This window comes from Marmota flaviventris, chromosome 10 (assembly GCF_047511675.1).
Source record: "Marmota flaviventris isolate mMarFla1 chromosome 10, mMarFla1.hap1, whole genome shotgun sequence".
NCBI lineage: Eukaryota > Metazoa > Chordata > Mammalia > Rodentia > Sciuridae > Marmota > Marmota flaviventris.
In genome coordinates, this window is record NC_092507.1 from 22,683,650 (window position 1) to 22,699,994 (window position 16,345).

The 16,345-nt window shown below is 62.0% G+C and overlaps 1 protein-coding gene across 1 annotated transcript in view; it reads right to left on the reverse strand.

Annotated features, from left to right (window-relative positions):
- Positions 1–366: 366 nt before the first annotated feature.
- The window catches only part of Sdc3 (syndecan 3), a 34,481-nt gene continuing 18,502 nt past the window's right edge, over positions 367–16,345 (reverse strand). Inside the window, exons 2-5 of the mRNA XM_071617561.1 lie at positions 8,956–9,073; positions 6,953–7,566; positions 4,915–5,206; positions 367–4,138 (exon numbers count right to left, since the gene is read on the reverse strand). Coding sequence (XP_071473662.1) covers positions 3,972–4,138; positions 4,915–5,206; positions 6,953–7,566; positions 8,956–9,073 — 1,191 coding nt within the window. The 3' untranslated portion in view covers positions 367–3,971. The remainder of the gene's footprint in view (positions 4,139–4,914; positions 5,207–6,952; positions 7,567–8,955; positions 9,074–16,345) is intronic.

Below are 16,345 nucleotides of genomic sequence, written 5' to 3' on the forward strand. Positions count from 1 at the left end.
GGGCGGGTGCGGGTGCAGACGAGCCGTCACACCCCAGCCACCCACTCGTGCGCTTCCCAGGGCTTTAGCGCCCCCCACGGGTGGTTCCCGGGGCCCCCCTGTGGCCTGAAACCAAGTTCTTCCCCTGGGCTGACCACAGGCCCTGCCACCCCAGCTGCCCCTCCAACCGCAGCCAGCCCTGGCCTCCCCACACCGCCTCCGCGGTCTCCCGAGGCTCTCCACCCCTCCACCCCGGGCGGCTTTTACCATAATGGTCCCCACAGGGGCTGTGGGTCGGCTCTGCTCCGCTCTCCATTCCCCTTAAAGGGGAAGGTGGCCGAGGCCCCGCCACCTCCAGATTCAATTCACCTCACTCTGGCCACAGGACATCGTTTCAGCTTAATTTTATTTCCTCTTATAAATGGGCACAGCACGGGAAATGTTAAAAAATAAACCAAGAAAAATCAAACGAGAAAACAAAAACAAACCAGTTCCTTCCCAAGGCTGGACAGGCGAGCGCCCGCCGCGGGCAGTGCCTCGGTCTCCTCGTCCACGGTCTTTCTTCTGATTCTCCTTATCGAAAGTTTTGGCCATGACTCAGGACGGGTAGGGTTAATCACAGGTTACGGGGGAGGGAAAGGGCAGGGAAGGCCTGGGGAGGGAAGGACAGTCCCCCGCCCACCGCAGGCCGGGATCCGGGAGGGCTCTGTACAGGAGAAAGGGCTCACCAGAGGGGAGGGGACACTGTCTTCAGGTGGCTCTCTGGAGCCACACTGCCTACGAAAAATATTTACATGCATTGCCACGCTGGGCCCAGGTGCCCAGAGGTGCCAGGTGGGCACCCGGGAGATGCTGGGACCATCAGCCCAGAGTGGTGATTCCCAGAGCCCCGTCTCAGCGTCTCTGAAATCTGTACAGTTTGGGGGCTTCTATTTACAGGCAGGAGTCCCGGGGAGCAAGTCCAGGGTTGTGTAGTCAAAAGAGCCAGGAGAGCCACGGAGGCCACTCCTGCCCTGGAGGACAAGTTGGGTCCACTCCCTGGGGCCCAGGGCTCCAGCCTGGAGGCCTGATGGACAGGCTTTGCCAAGCCCAGGGGGTCTGGCCAAGCACCCAAGGCCCTTGCCACAGGGCTGCCCTGCCCTGGTGTCTCCAGCAATCTAGGACCCCTGGACAGACACAGCCTGTACTCTTGAAGTCACAGCAGAGGGGGGCCCACCCCCCATTCTCTGGCCGGCCCCAGCCTGCTTCACAAGAGCTCACGACCACACAAGCTCCCTCTCATTTGGAATGTGCTGTGCTTCCGGGAAATGCCAGATACCCTCCCAGGAGCACTGGGGTTCTGTGGACCCACTTGGCAGGCCCCACGTGTACCGCACCATACCTGGGCCGGGCCAGGACCCTGTGCCCACATTGCACTGAGAGCTCCAGCTCTGCCTGGCACCGAGTCCTCCTGGAGCTGCCCGCTCCCGCCCTCCTCTCAAGTGCTGAGGACACAGAGAACAGGGGCCAGGACACGAGGCCCAGCCCGCCGCCCTGAGCCAGCCCTCAGGAAGGGCTGGCAGGGCCGCCCCACCAGGGCGCCAGCCTGATGCAGAAGCTGTGGCCACTGCTGAGTCTCCGCTCAGTGCCAGCGTCCCCTGGGCTGCCCAGGCCCTGTCTCCTCACACTCAGTCTTCAGTCTCAGCCCACCCAGGCCTCTCCCCAGAACTGCTGTCCCCAAGACAGCAGCCCACCAGGGAGCAGGTGGAACGAGGCTGGGACTCATGGTCCTCTTTGCCCCTGCGCCCTGCCCTTCCCTTCAGGACAACGAGGCTTGCCAGGCCTCGTGGGCCAGGATTCCTTCCCCACCTGTCCCTTCCTCAAAGTCTGGGCACTGTCTAGGCTGCCTTTGGGTCTACAAGATGGAGCTCAGCCTGAAAGCAGGACCCTGGGAAAGACAGGCTGCAGTGGCCCCTGGGACCCTCACCCTCACTGCCTCAGGCACGCCTGCCCTCACCCTGCGAAAGTCTGCTGCCAGGGAGTCTTGAAAAGGGAACAGAAATAAAACTGAGGTGGGTGTCTGACTTGAGTCTGGGTTGTGGGCGAGGGGTGGGGGTGGGAGCACCAGCCAATTACAACTCACACCACATCCCTGGGCTCCCAGAGCCCCCGCCAGGCGCTCCCTCCCCCAAAGACTGGTGACCGTACACTTCAAACTCCTATCAAAGGGCCCATCTTTCAAGGGTAACCAAAAAGGTGGCTTGGGACCTGTGACGGCACCACCACCCCAGTCACCTGCTCTACTCCCCCAAATCTCTGCCCTCGGAGTCGGGGGCACCTGCCTGGGCTGCTTCCGGCTGTAGCCACAACTAGTAGGACTCCAAGCAGGTCCCCAGGGAGGGCCCTGGGTGGGTGGGTGAGGTTGGCCTGGTAGGTCAAGGGCAGAGGAAGCAGAGGGCCTGGGCGGAGGGCCCACCCTCACAGGCACTTTGGAGACTTGTGTCCTGGGAGGCAGAGTTGCCCCCTAGCTCAGAGCAAGTAAAGGATTTGGGGAGAGCAGAAGCCATGCCACATGTCCCCTCCCCACCCAGGACTTTCCAGGACCCAAGAACCCTCCACAGTCTGGGGCCAAACTCCAGGAACCAAGCCCTTCTTTCTTCAGCCTTGGAGAAGCCCCAGAGCTCCGGGTGGTGGGGGCTGGCCCCAGCCGCCCTTTTGGGTTGGAGGTGGAGGGGTTGGGGGTGAGGCCAGGCCCGGCTCATGTACAAAGCCCTGGGAGGGCTTTTTCCAGTGCCCCCCACCACTGAATCCAGGAAAGACCAATGCCCTGATCCCTCCAGCATGAGCACAGGGATGTGGGTGAGGCTGTGTCCATGTGGGACTGGGTCTGGCACAGGGTGGGACGGAGGTGACGTGGCTGGTGCAGTGCCAAGGGGTGAGACTGAGTGTGACGGGGCGAGGCGGGGACCCAATATGGGCTGATTGTTCCAGCTTGACTCCACCTTCCCCAGTGCGCCCAGAAGCTGGAGACGACATGTGTGGTGTCAGGGTTTGTGTGGGGGAGGCATAAAAGAGAGAGGAGGCCACATGTCACCGCTCGGGTGATCAGGACTAGCCACTCGCCTTACGGTAGTGTCGGGGGGGGGGGGGGGGGGGTTTCAGCAATGGGTGAAGATAAACATCTTTGGAAGAATGTCTGTTTTTGCAACATGTCTTGATTGGTGGGGGGGTCAGGACTGTATATGACCTTGTCATTGCGTGCTTTTGTTTCATGAGTGGCCACATGACAATGTGTGGAAGAGTGTGGGCAACGATGTCTGTGGTGTTCCCCCAGGAGCGGCGTGCAGCAGCGTCCCCTCGCTAGTGGCTGCTCTCGTGCTCTCTGGAAGCTGTTTTCTCGGGGGAGACACAGAAAGAGGTGAAGCCTTGGGCACAGGGGAGCTGGGCAGGGGGAGGGGAGAGTGGTCCCACAACCCCAGAGAGGCGAGGACAAAACAGGCTGGTGACAAAGGGCACCCTCTCACCCAGGCAGAGAGAGGCCCTGGGACAGGAGCAAGAGGTTGCTGTGTCTAGATTATTTCAAGGGCGGAGTCTGCCACATGTTGGTCCTGAAAGCCAGCCTGGAGTGCCTCTCTGCCCACAAAAGGAGACCTCAGCCAGCCCTGCAGGGCCAGGTGCCCATCTCAAGCCCCACCTCTTCTCCTTATTCCACCAGCCAATCAGGAGCTTCCTTCCTCCTGTCCATCTGACATAAGGTCCTGAAGCCTCAGGCTGGTGGGGGGGGACAAGAGATGAGCTCGTAAGGGCACAGTCTGGGGCAGACAGCAACCACCCCTGCTCCTCAGGGATGATCTGTGTGAGGCTGGCAACCTGGGCAGGCCTCAAGAAGGAGGGCAAAGGAGAACTGGGGCCAGGCTCCCTGCTGGGCCCAGTTCCAGGCCTGGTCTGGTGGGGCTGGCCGGGGACTGGGTGGAGGGGTGGTGCCGAGGCAGCAAGGAGGCACTGAGGCTCCGCTAGGCATAGAATTCCTCCTGCTTGTCAGGCTTCTGGTAGGTGACGCTCGCCTGCTTGGGCTCCTCCAGCGTGTAGCTGCCTTCGTCCTTCTTCTTCATGCGGTAGATGAGCAGCGTGACCAAGAAGGCAGCGAAGAGGGCACCCACGACCCCGCCCACAATCACGGCTGTGGAAGAAGAGGGCAAAGTCGAGGCTCAGAGGCAGGAGGTGAGGTAGAGGACCCCAAGCAGGGGACGGGGGCGGGGGGGCTGGGAGTCCTGAATCTGCTCTCAGAGTCGGAGTGAAGTTGGAGTCGGTCCCAGCGTCGGTCCCAGCATGGCTCCACTGTCACCCGTTCCATCTGCCTGACACTCTGATCCTTTCCTCCAGCCCTCTGGGGGAGGACCAGGTGCCACCTATCCAAAGATGCTCCAGGACTTTCAAGCTCCAGGGAAGAAAAAACTCAAGTGCCAACTAAACTATGGCCCTTCCCCGTCACAGCACTGACCTAACACCCTGACGGCCCAGGCTCCAGAGGAGGAGAGGGAGGCCTGGGGGCCACACCAGTGGGAGCCAGGATCTGGGTCACTAGTCTAGGACTCTGCAGCAGATGTGGCCAGCACAGGAGTGGGGGAAGGACAAGGTGGGACAGGGATTGGTGCTCAGGAAGTGAGGGCCCACAGGGCTGACCAGTGTGACCTGGGAAAGTGGGGTTCAAAGTCAGAGTCCAAAGAGGGGTCACAGGGTGGTGAGGAAGGTGCTGGAAGTGGAATAAAGCCAGGGTCAGACTCTGGGAAGGAGGAAGGTTGGGGAGAAGTCGGGGCAGGCCCTGGGGTGGAGTCCCAGCCCTCACTTCCTAGCGGCTCCTAGGAAACCAAGCCCTGGCGTCCCCTCTTGGTTCCCAGAGGCACACTGAGGCCATTCAGCTGCCCCCACCCCACCCTGGGCAGAGCCGGGCCTCACCTACGAGCACCTCCTTCCGCTCCAGGATGCTCTTCTGTGGCAGCTGAGCAGCAGAACTGCCCGAGTCGATGGCATTGTCCAGGAGGCCAGGGCCTGGGCGGGCACCCTTGGGCAGTGTCCCTGGTGGAGGTGACGGCTTGGCCGCCGCCCCTCCCACAGCCACCACCTCATTGGCTGTGTCTGGCTGTGTGGTCTCTTCTTCCGGCAGCTCAAAGTCCCCGCTGGGGCCACCGCTCACTGGCACCTCTGGCTCATCCCGGATTGTAGTCAGGAAGGATTCTGGAGTTGGGGTCTGCAGAGAGGGTGGCATGAGCCCAGGAGCCACAGAAGGCCACCACTCCACTGCCCCAGTGGGCCAAGCCGAAGTATTCACTATGCTTAGTATGCAAAGCCTCGTCCCCATGAAAGGAGGATTATTACCACCAATTTATAGTGCAGGAGACATGCTCAGAGAAGTTAAGTAACTTGCTCAAGAACACATAGCTGATAAGTCGTAGGAGCAGAACTAAAATCTAGATCTATCCAGCCCCTAAGTCTGTGTTTCTAATCACTCTACAATGCTGCCTCTATTCTCGGTCTGGCCACATCCTGTCCCTATCCTGTCTCCATCACTTCCCCTCCAGCAGCTTTGGTAACAATCCTTGGGGGATTCCTGTTGAGAAGCTGCATGGGGACTGCCAGTACAGGCGTATGAACTGGGCCTGGGGCAGGGTCAGTCCATTAGTCTGGTGGCCAGTCCAGAGCACAACATGCAGCATGTGATGCCCCTGGGGGACTGGTGTCCAGGGATCCAGCCCAGTGACTACAATCCTGATGGTCCCTCCACGTGGAGCAAGACCAGAGCCACGAGCCATGAGACCAGAGTGGGGGTGTGGAGCCCTCAGGGCGGGGCTGTGGCTGCGGGGCTGGTGGGCGAGGGCGGGCCCAGGGTCTGCAGGGAGAGGCCATGCGCAGAGCAACGCCTGCTGCGGCCTGGGCTCTGCCCTGCGTGGCCCCCCTTCCCGCCCGGCTGCCCCAGCTGCTTGGAGGAGCCAAGAGAGAAGCCCATGTCCTGATGGGGCTGAGGACTGAGCAACTGCCCTGACTTAAGGGCAGCTCCACAGCCCTCGGGTGCCTGTCTACGAGGCCAGCTGCACAGGGCTCTGTGCCTCTCCAGTGCCACCGCATGCCCCTTGCCTGGGGCACCCACCATGGACCAGACCACAGCTCCCCGTTCCTGGCTACCTGTCCATCCCACATCCTTCTCCCTCCAGCCCTGACCCCCTTCCTAACACCCCAGACGCATGCCCATACAGGGCCTGGCCTGGACACTGCCTGGCCTCAGGAACCCCCTCCCTGCAGGCTAAATCCTGCCTTGGAAAGCAGCTTCGCCTTCCTGAGCATCGGGGGACCCCAGTGCCCCCGGGCTGGGCCGAGGCTGCAGGAGGCGACATGAGACCCCGAGGCCCCTCCACAGGAAGCCCGTGTTCTGCTGCTCCTGCGGGCCTAAGCCCCCTCAGGCCAACCACAGCCATGACACGATGCCATCCAGAGACGTGGCAAGAGCTGAGCATCGACGGCTCCCCCTCGCCAGACGATGTTAACGCTCCAGCTCCGTCAGGAAGTTCAACCTCACAGCACTAAGAGATCTTCTGGTTTTGTTTTTTGTTTGTTTGTTTTTTTCCTTTTCACAAATAAGTAAATAGACAGGATCAGTGACCAGCCTGAGGTCTCACCCTAAAAAGCTGCAGCAGAGGATTCAAAGCCAGGCTGCCGGGCTCCTGAGTCGCCGCTCTCAACCAGGACACCAGGCCCAGCCCCCCTCACCCACACACCCATGCCCAGTCCCTCCCCCGGGGAGTCCTGTCCCAGCATCAGGGCCCAACCCCCACCCCGGCTTCCTGTCCCTCTCTAGGCCATCGAGCTCCACCTCCGTCCCATCCTGTCCCTTGTGCCCAGCCTTGATCCTCTCGCCCTGTTATACCGCCAGGCACCCTAGAACCTCCTGGCCCTGACCCTGCCCAGCCCCATCATGCCCTGTCCTCTCCCAGGCCCTCACCTGAGCCAACTCTGTGGGTCCAGGTGCAGTGGTCCCCAGGGGCAGGGTGCTCCTCTCAGTGACTTCAGGCTCCTGGGTGGTAGCCGGCCTCGGAAGGGCTCCTGGCCGGGAGGTAGCTACGGTGACCAGCCTGGGCGTTGGGGCCTCGGTGTCTAAGTCTGCCACCGTGGTCGGGGGGGAGGGCGCTGCTGGAGAGGTGGCCTGGGCTGTGGCGGCTGTGGTCAGTGGGAGAGGCGGAAGCCTCCGGATGCCGGTGGTCCTCACAAGAGCAGTGGTGGCCGTGGCTGGGGATGCTGCAGGGATGCTGGGGGCCGCGGTGGCCTCAGTGGCGGGCACCGTGGCCACCGTGGGGGCCCCTGTGGTGGCGGCAGCGGTGGTTGCCGTGGTGGTGGAGATGGTGGTAGCTCTCTGGCTGGGCTCCTCTGGGGCCTCTGTCACCACTGGAGGGCTGGTGACAGGCTCTGGGGTGGGGCTCTCGGAGGGGAGCTCTTCAAACGGGGTGCCCACTGGCTGGACGTCCGTGGTGGGCAGCACAGCGGGCGTGGTGGACACAGCCAGGGCCACGTCGGGGCTGAACCGCATGGCCGTCTCAAGGCCCGACTCCTGCTCGAAGTCTGAGGGGGAGGGAGAGGGAGAGAGCTAGGGAGCTGGGCCACTGTGCGGGGCCGAGGACCCAGGTCAGCCACGCCACCAGGACGGGGACTCCCAACCCCCGCTTTGCCCGATTTCCCCAGGAAAACTTGAGGGAAAGGTGAAGGCCGGCCTGGCCACTGGTGGCTGAGCCTGCCCAAGTTCTCTCCGCCTGGCCGGAACTTTCCTACTGTCCAGCCTACCCGGCCCCGGGCTTCATCAGGTTGAGGCCAGGCGGGGGCAGGGGAGACCCTACTGGCTGCAAATCTCCCTGAGGACTCAAGAGAGAAGAGGCGTCTGGGAAAAGCTACACTCCCGGGCACACGCCCAGCCTAAGCTCACCAGCGGGCACCTCAGGGGGCCCCAGGGGGCCCAGGCACGGGGTGAAGGAGGCCTCCTGTAGGAGTCTGTCTGCACCACGGGGCTGAACCAGGGTGGATAAGTGAAGGAACCGGAAGGAAGTGAGGCGAAGGAGCAAGCGGGGTGGGGAGCAGGAAGAGCAGGACCACAGGGGGCTCCCAGGGGGGCGGACGCAGCAGGCAGAGAAGGCAGGAGCCAGGGAGAGCCCTGAATGGGCTGAGCCACCAGGCAAGGGGCTGGGTTTGGTTTGAGGTTAACATGGAAGAGTCTTAAAGGAATGGCTCCAGGGAGCCCAGAGGCCCGGCCGTGGCAGCCAGTCCACAGCACGGACCTCATCCCGTCTCATCCACACCGCGTCCCTCTCTGGCTGATCCCAGCCCCCTCTTCGGGTCATTTCCAGAGCTCCTCCTCCGCCAGACCCGCCTCCTGGAGCCGGGCGAAGACGGTGTATTTCTTGCCATTTACAGGTGACCCTAGGGACGCCCCAGGAGGCGCTGAGTGAGGGCGTGCGGCTGGCTGATCAGGGGTGACTGGGAAGGACCTGCCCAATCTCACAGCTCGCCTGCCCGAGGGCAGGGCCTGCAACCCACTGTCCGACCAGCCCTTCTTCAACCTGCCCCAGCCCGACCCTTGGACACAGCTGTTTGGATCCAAGAGGACCATGTGGCCCAGTGTGGGCCGATCAAACCATCCACGCGGAGGACGTGCCAGGGCCACTGAGGAGGGGCTGAATCCCTTCAAGTGGTTGAACAGGGTCATGAACAGGGTCACTGAGGAGTGCTTCCTGACATGGGCTGGAGGGCAGGGTCTGCAGGGCTGCAGAGAGACCCCAGCAGCACATGCAGAGGCCCCTGAGACCAGGGAGGGCCGGGGCCGGGCGCCCTCTGGGGAGGATCCTCTGTCCTTCTCCTTGGAGTCCACCAGACAGCCCCGCATGACCTCCACACGACAGGAGGACCCACTGAGCAGGCTCCTGGGGATGGGACAGGCAGGGATTCAGGGGAGGTACTTACAGCCTGAGCCTGACCCTGAGTAGAGGTCGTCCAGTTCATCGTCTGGGAAGGAGTCATCATCCCCAGAACCCTCCAGGTCCACGGGCCTCTCAAAGTTCTCGCTGCGCCAGCGCTGAGCCTGGAGGACAGAGACAAGCATCGGTCAGCACCCAAGGCCAGCAGCCTGGACACACCCAGAGGGAGCACGGGCATTGTGGAGAGCTGAGGGACATCTCCTGGGCAACAGAGAGCTGAGGCCTACTGATGACCGCTTCCCAATTGCTCAGGGGCGGGGCATAGCCCCATCTCCTGCCTGATGGCCACCAACAGGGACCCCTGGCTGCTCTCTTCCCCCTGAATGGAACCCCCGGATGTCAGAACTGGGTTTAGAGCCGGCAGTGCTGGATCTCAGTCCTGGCTCCATCATCTACGAAGTGTGGGACCTTGGGCAAGTTCTCTAACTCCTTGTGCCTCAGTTTACCCACTTGTAAAAGACACAAAGAGCACCACCTCACCCAGCTGAGGGCACACTGCGCTGGGGTTAAGCAGCACCACATGCACCAAGCCGGGCTTGGCAGAGGCCCAGCTGGCCCCTGGCAGCAGCAGAAGCCCCTCACAGATGCCGGCCAGAAAAGGCCCCAGGTACAAAGGGCATCAGCCTAAGACACAGGTGGGGACTGAGGGCTAGCTGCCCCAGGCCACCGAGAGCAGGGGATGAGATCTAGAGATCCATCTTCTGCTTGGGACGCTAAGTGGCATCTCTAATTCCCAAAGGCAGGGTAAAGAGCATCATCAGAGACATGGGTGTCAGGGTGTTGGGGAGCGATGGCCTTGATGGGGAGGAGGCAGGGAGAGGGGGGACCAGCTCCAGCCCTGGCCCTGAGTCTTCCAAAGACAGGAAGTTAGCTCCCTGCCCTGACCCACCACCTGCGGTCTCGGGGCCCACCTCTGGGGCTCAGGCGGTGGGAGGGGCTTCTCCAAGGGTCCAGCACCTGGGGCCTGACTCCTCCGAGATCATCTCTTCCCCAGCCCCTGTAGCCCTGGGCTTGGAGCCAGAGACCCTCAAAGATGGGCGGGCGGGGGGTGCCCTGGCTCGGAGGCCCTGCCCCAGCCCTGGGAGCTTTCACAAGAGACTGAGATGAACTCCTGGTGCCCGGACATGAAGGGCAGAGCATGTGAGTCTTCTGCACTTCAGATCAAGAGAGAGAGAGAGGCCTGTCCACAGGAGGAAGGGAAGAAGCAAAGCTCCAAGGTGGGCAGTGCAGCTGGTGCCCGGGAGCCCTCAGTCTCACCAGCGTCCCCCCCTGCTCCTGGACTAGGCCAGGTCTGCCTCCTTCACTGCTGCTGTTCCCTCCCCTCACGACACTCTCCCTTCCACCCCCTTGTCCTCCGACTGGGGCTTTCTTTTCTTTTTTTTTTTTTTTTTTTGCAGTACTGAGGATTGAACCCAGGGATGTTCTGAGCCATACACATATTTTGAGGCAGGGTCTTGCTAAGTTCCTGAAGATCTTGATAAATGGTTGAGGCTGGCCTTGAACTTGCCATCCTGCCTCAGCCTCCCAAGCCGCTTCGATTATAGGCACGCACCACCATCCCCAGCTCCCAGGTGGCTCTGAGGAGCCCTCCTACTTGAGCTTCCAGAGCATCCTGGGCTCCCGATTCACAGCTCAGATCCACCGTGAGCTGTGTTTGCTTGGGGCGTCTCAGGGGCTGTGCTAAACTTGGTGAAGACAGCGGTGCTGTCTGGTTTGGCAAGGGGCCTGGCCTGAGAAGGTTTCAGGACACATTTGTTAAGGATGGAATTGGAGTTAGAAGAGGTGACGGGTTCACTGGGCAGGGGAAGGGCAGGTTGGGGCTGGAGCTAAGGCTGGAAAGACAGTGGATGCCCAGCCTCCAAGGTCTCCAGTGCCTGAAGGGCAACTTTCTCTTAGAAATTAGTGATTTTTTCATCCCGATGGCACATCAAAATATGGTGAAGGCTGAACCCAGGGCCGGTGGCTCTCAGGCAGGGCCTGTGCATCTGCAATGTTTGGCTGGCAGTGGGAGCCACGGAAGGTGTGTGGGCAGGAGGGGGCCGGGCCTGGCACCACACAGCCCCGCAGCGCACGCGGAGCCCCGGGGAGGCTCTCCATCCTGGCTTCCCACCCCTGACTCACCACCTGCACCAAGGCCCCACCGAGCCCAGCCAGGCAGGGAGCCAGGAGAGGCCCCCTCACCACGCACACCCCAGACACATCTCGAGGTAATGAATTAATCAGTATTTACTTTCTACCAGTGAGTCATGGAGTGGGACAATTAGTGTAATTGCTCCCGTGACTAATTGCTGGTCTTCCCCCTTTGTAGAGATTCCAGGAGCCCAGAGCAGCCAGCTCCCACTTCTGCCCAGAGGAACAAATCCCCAGACCCAGGCTGACGAGCCAGCAGGCCCCCACCTCCAGCTCCACACACTGGAGTCCTGTGGAGGCTGCTCCTGTCCCTGCAGTTCAGCCTGAAGTCACATGCAGAACGGGGAATGAGCAGGGACAGGACTCAGGCTCCTGCTCCCGGACAGGGCAGTCCCCACTGTCTGTCCATCCTTCCAGGCAGGCCAGGGAGTGACCGGGAGGCCCTGGGCTGGAGGAGGGATCCTAAGATGGGAGTAAAGGTGGGAGCCCAGACGGGGAGTCCCCGAGATTCCTCAGTGACCAGTGCCACACAACAGGTCTCCAGAAACCTGCAGGACAAAGACACCCCCCAGACACCTTCCAGAGCCACACAGACCCTGGAAATGACACACCAGAGCCACAGGGAGACGGCCTGACACAGCCTGATACACACTCACCTAAAGACAGCCACAGAAACACACCTTTGGGTACACACAGGCTCGGGCACAGGGAGATGGGGCGGGGCGGGGGTGCCACGCAGTTCTGAGGCTCAGACAAGCCTCGAGCCTCCTGCGAATCCATCGCCTCCACGCAGGTAGCTCTCACCTAGATACTATTCATCCCTCGCTCAGTAGCCCTGACATGACAACTGTTACCATGACGACCATCTCCTCCATGCTAAGGACCCGGAGCTCCGGCTCCCCACAGAGACGGGGGAGAGCACAGGAACAGGGGACGGCAGGGAGGGGGAGGGGCGGCAGGGACAGAAAGGCAGAGGACAGAGGGGGGCAGGAGCAGAGAAAGGGACAGAGGGCAGGCTAGGGCGAGAGGGAGAGAGGCGCGAGTGGAGGGGACGGAGAGAATTCTCTCACATCTTAATTTAGCCTCACACTGATCAGAGGGACTGGGAAGGGGCGACCTGGTGACTTTCCAAACCGCAGGCAAGAGAGCAGTTCTCCCCGAATACCAAACAGCCCAGCCCCCGGGGTGGGGAAGTGGCCAGCACCACTCATCCTGGGGTGGGGGGCCGGGGTTTTGGACTTAATGCCAGGTCACCGGGGACCTAGGGGGCGGGGCCTCACAGGAACCCAAGGGCAGCTGCCTCCTGTTCCAGGGGGTGGGGGACAGAGAGGAGGGGGCAGGGAACAGCCAGGGAAATCCTTAGAAGTCAAAGTGCCTGTGGAGAAGGGTGACAAACAGCCCTTGACCCCTAAATGACCTCTGCATTTGCATAATTTCATGCATAATGAGCATAATTACCCATGCCATTCCCTTAAAGAAAAACGGAATCCAAATGTTCCAGGACCCCCGGGGACTCTCCCTGCCTCCCCAGGTAAACTCACCCTGCTGTGCCCGACAGGAGGCGCCCACACCCCCACACCCCTCCACACACACCCACACCCCCCACACACAGCAGCGGGTAGACGAGGGGCCCCACACCCTCATGCCCACACCATAAGCCGCACGCACCCGCACCAATCGAGAGCACCACTGCCACCCACCTGTGCACCCCTAGGCCTGTGGGTGACCCAGCCCCACCCTGCAGGCGCCTGTCCGTCTCCCACAGCCCTGGCTGCACCTGCACACCTAGGGCTCTCACAGATGCACCCTGTCCTTGCACACCCACAAGGCCCCCCTCAGCCTCAGCAAGGACTCGTGACCCCACACCCACTCCCAGGGCCCACGCTGACCCACCCCAGGCGCATGCGTGCCCCTGGCCACACACCGCCCCCGACTCGGACCAAACCCTACAACTCAAACATAAGCTCCTCTCCCCCCACACCCACCACAGGCACACCCCGCGCCCAGGGAAGCCCCACTTCCTCCTCCCACCACCGCCAACCCGAGGGAGTGGGACAGTTGGGACAGTCGGCGGAAGCTCCTCTGTGCAGCTGCTGGGGTCTGAGCAAGGGCCAGGGAGCCGAGGCCCCGGGCCCAGGAGACCCCTGCCCACCATTTAGCTAAGGGCGGCCAGCCCAGCGCACTGCTGGACTCGGGTGCCAACTAGGACGTAAGCACAGGTCCTGGTCTCTGGCACCCAGACCCACTGCTGGTCAGCCACGTCCCCCACAGCCATGCCAGCAGCCACCTGCGTCCCACCACCCGCTGCCCACAGGCGCCTAAGTGTCTCCAAAGGGGCACTTGCCCAGGGAAGCCCACGGCTCCCGTGCCCCAGGGCCTCCCCCACCCTGCGCCCGGCCTGCACCTCGCACACTCTCCTGGGCGCACACAGGCGCACACTCCCCGCAGCAGCCCAGACGTGGCGTCCTTCCTGAGACTGACACCCCGTGTCTCCTCAAGCCTCAGGCAGCACCCACCTAGAACCACCCCACAGCTCGCCCAGAGGCCCTCGGGCTCCCCTCCCGGAAGGGACCAGGCCCAGCAGTGACCAGCAGAGCCCCTGTCCATACCCACTGCCCCCAGACCTGTCCACAGAGATTCAGAGCAGCTGGGGAGGCCGGCTGGGTCCCCAGGGCCCAGCAAGGAGGTGTCCTCTCCCAGGACCACCCACCAGGGCTGGCTGGGGGCCCTGGCCAGCGCCCCGCTTCCTCGCACTCACGGCCCTCAGTCCCCAGGCCCCCCCAGCCGGCTCCAGATGCCTGGGGTCCCTGAGGCCCGACAGCCTCGAGCCTTCCGGGGACAGCAGCCGGAGCAGAGTGCAGCACGGCCTCCCGGCTCGGCCGGCAGGGGCTGTCAGGGCCGCCCAAACCCTGGCACCTCGTGCTGCCGCCTGTGAAATGGGGTGATAAGGAGGCGGCAGCTCTCCGAGAGGCCGAGAGGACTGCAGGAGGTCACTCAGGAGGCTGGGGCTCGCCCACCCGCAGGACCCTGCCCTCCAGCCTTCCAGCCCAGCAGGCCAAGGAGCAGTAGGAAAGGCCGAGGGGAAACCAGGAGGAGGCAGCTGGGCCGTCAGGTGTCGGAATCTCCACTACGATCTCTGCAGACTCGGCCTCCAGAAGCCCCAGCTTCCCCAGACAGAAACGGATGCAGATGAGATTCTTCAGGCCCAGAGAGGTTGAGTGGCATTGCCAAGGCCACACAGAGGGGAGAGTGCAGAGAGAAAAAGAGAGAGGCTGAACGAGGGGGGAGAGAGGGTGAGTTATAGAAACAGACACACAAATTAGGTCAGCTGGCAGGGGGCCCGGAGCCCAGCACCCCTGTGCCACGCTAATCATGCCGCAAAAGCTAAGAACAAAATCAAGTGTAATTAGTTCTGCCCGAGCTGCCTTCCCCTAATTAGCCAGACGTGGCCTCCCCTCTCCTGATGACTAGAGGCGACGTGCGCGAGCAAGGGCTGGCAGGTCAGCTTTAGGTTCAGGCAGCCCTGGGTCCAAGTTCAGCTCTGCTTTCTTGCTGGGTGATCTGAGGCAAGTTGCTTAACCTCTCTGAGCTTTTGTTTGGCTAAACAGGGACAATAATCATTTGCATCTCGTAGAACTGTTTGTGAGAATCAAGTGAGATACTGTACCAAAAGCACACACTGCCTAGTACACACTTGGTGCTCGGTAACATTTGGTTGGTAATCCATGGCACATTGTCCCCCGGTTGGATGGCATCTTAAGGCTGAAGTAGGCCTGAGAGGTGGCTGAGTCAACTCCCTCCCGCAGCAGACTGAGGGGGAGAGCCGGGAAAGCTGCCCCACTCCAGCCCGGGCCAGGGGCGAGTGGCAGGCACTCAGCCGGCCAAGCAGCTCTCAGAGAGGCAAAGAGGCTCCCCCAGGGACACACAGAGCGACGGCCAGCTCCCGGGAGCAGGGCCCCTGCACCCCTGCAGGCGCCGTCCCCAGAAGGCCCTCGGTCCTGTGAGAACTCAGTGCCCCTCACGCTCACCAGCTCCACCCCGGAGACTCGGAGCGCCACCACAGGAATGTGGGCCAGGGCCAGGCTCCGGGCAGCAGGACAGCCAAGGGGGCCACACAATGGGCAGCCTGGACCTGGACAGGACGCCTCGGCCCCCACCCCCCGCCGTCCACAGCTGCCCTGGCCGGGAGCCCGCACCCCCACATGCGCTCGCGGCTGGGATGTGGGCACTGAGACTGCACCTGCTGGGGAGGGCACAGTGGGGTGCAGAGGGCCCTGCTGAGTCCCCACAGCTCCTTCATCCCCGGGGGCAGGGGACACCTCTGGGTCCATCACTTCTGGGCACAGGAAACTGGCAGGGCCTTCCCTGCCCCTGACAGGCCCACCCCTGCCCAGATCACCCTCCCCAGCACCCACCCTGCAGGCCCACTGCCCCTGCATGGCCACCACCCGGCCTGTCCACACCTGCCCTGGACCCAGCAGGAGGCAGACATCTCTTGCTCAGCCTCCTGAGGCACAGACAGTGCCAAATGAGAAAAGCCAAGCCTGGTCATCTAAGTAAGGGCCTCCCTGGATTCTGATGCTCTGGGCTCGCTAGAATTCAGGCCTCGGGCCACAGAGGTCCAAGGCAATGTTATTTCTCAGACAGTAAAAGTGGTAACAACCTACATATCCAACAATGGGGGACTAGTTAAGTAAGCCAGGCACAACCTCAACAAGGAATAGTATACAGCCATCAATAGTTTGTGTTTTCACAAATCCACACTAATTAGGTCACTGGAAGGCCTGAATACACCACAGACGCCTGTTTGTTCTTTTTCCCCAAAGACTATTTAAGTTTGTGGCTTTGGAAAGGCGCAGGCTGGCTCTCAGGAACGCTGTGGCACAGGCTGCTGGCAGATCCCCCGACTGTCTTTCTCCCGGTGGCCCTGCTGCTCAGCTAAATCCCTCGGCCTGCTCTTCCCGTAGAGCAAAGGTGATGCGCCCACCTGGCCCACCTGAGAGCTAGAGCACCCCTGGAGGAGGCCGGCCGCCGGCACACCTGGCCGCTCAGTGAGCGCTGGCTGTTAATACTGTCATCATCATTAAGATTAAAAAGTAGGTCACAGAACCCAGGTGGAGCTGACCGTGCTGTGATGAACTCCCCACCAGAGCCATCCCTAAAAGAAGAGTGACAGGAAGGGCCCGCGGCTCTTGCTGGCTGGGGCTGGGGCCACGGGCACCTTTCATCTGTTCTCAGGACCTTTC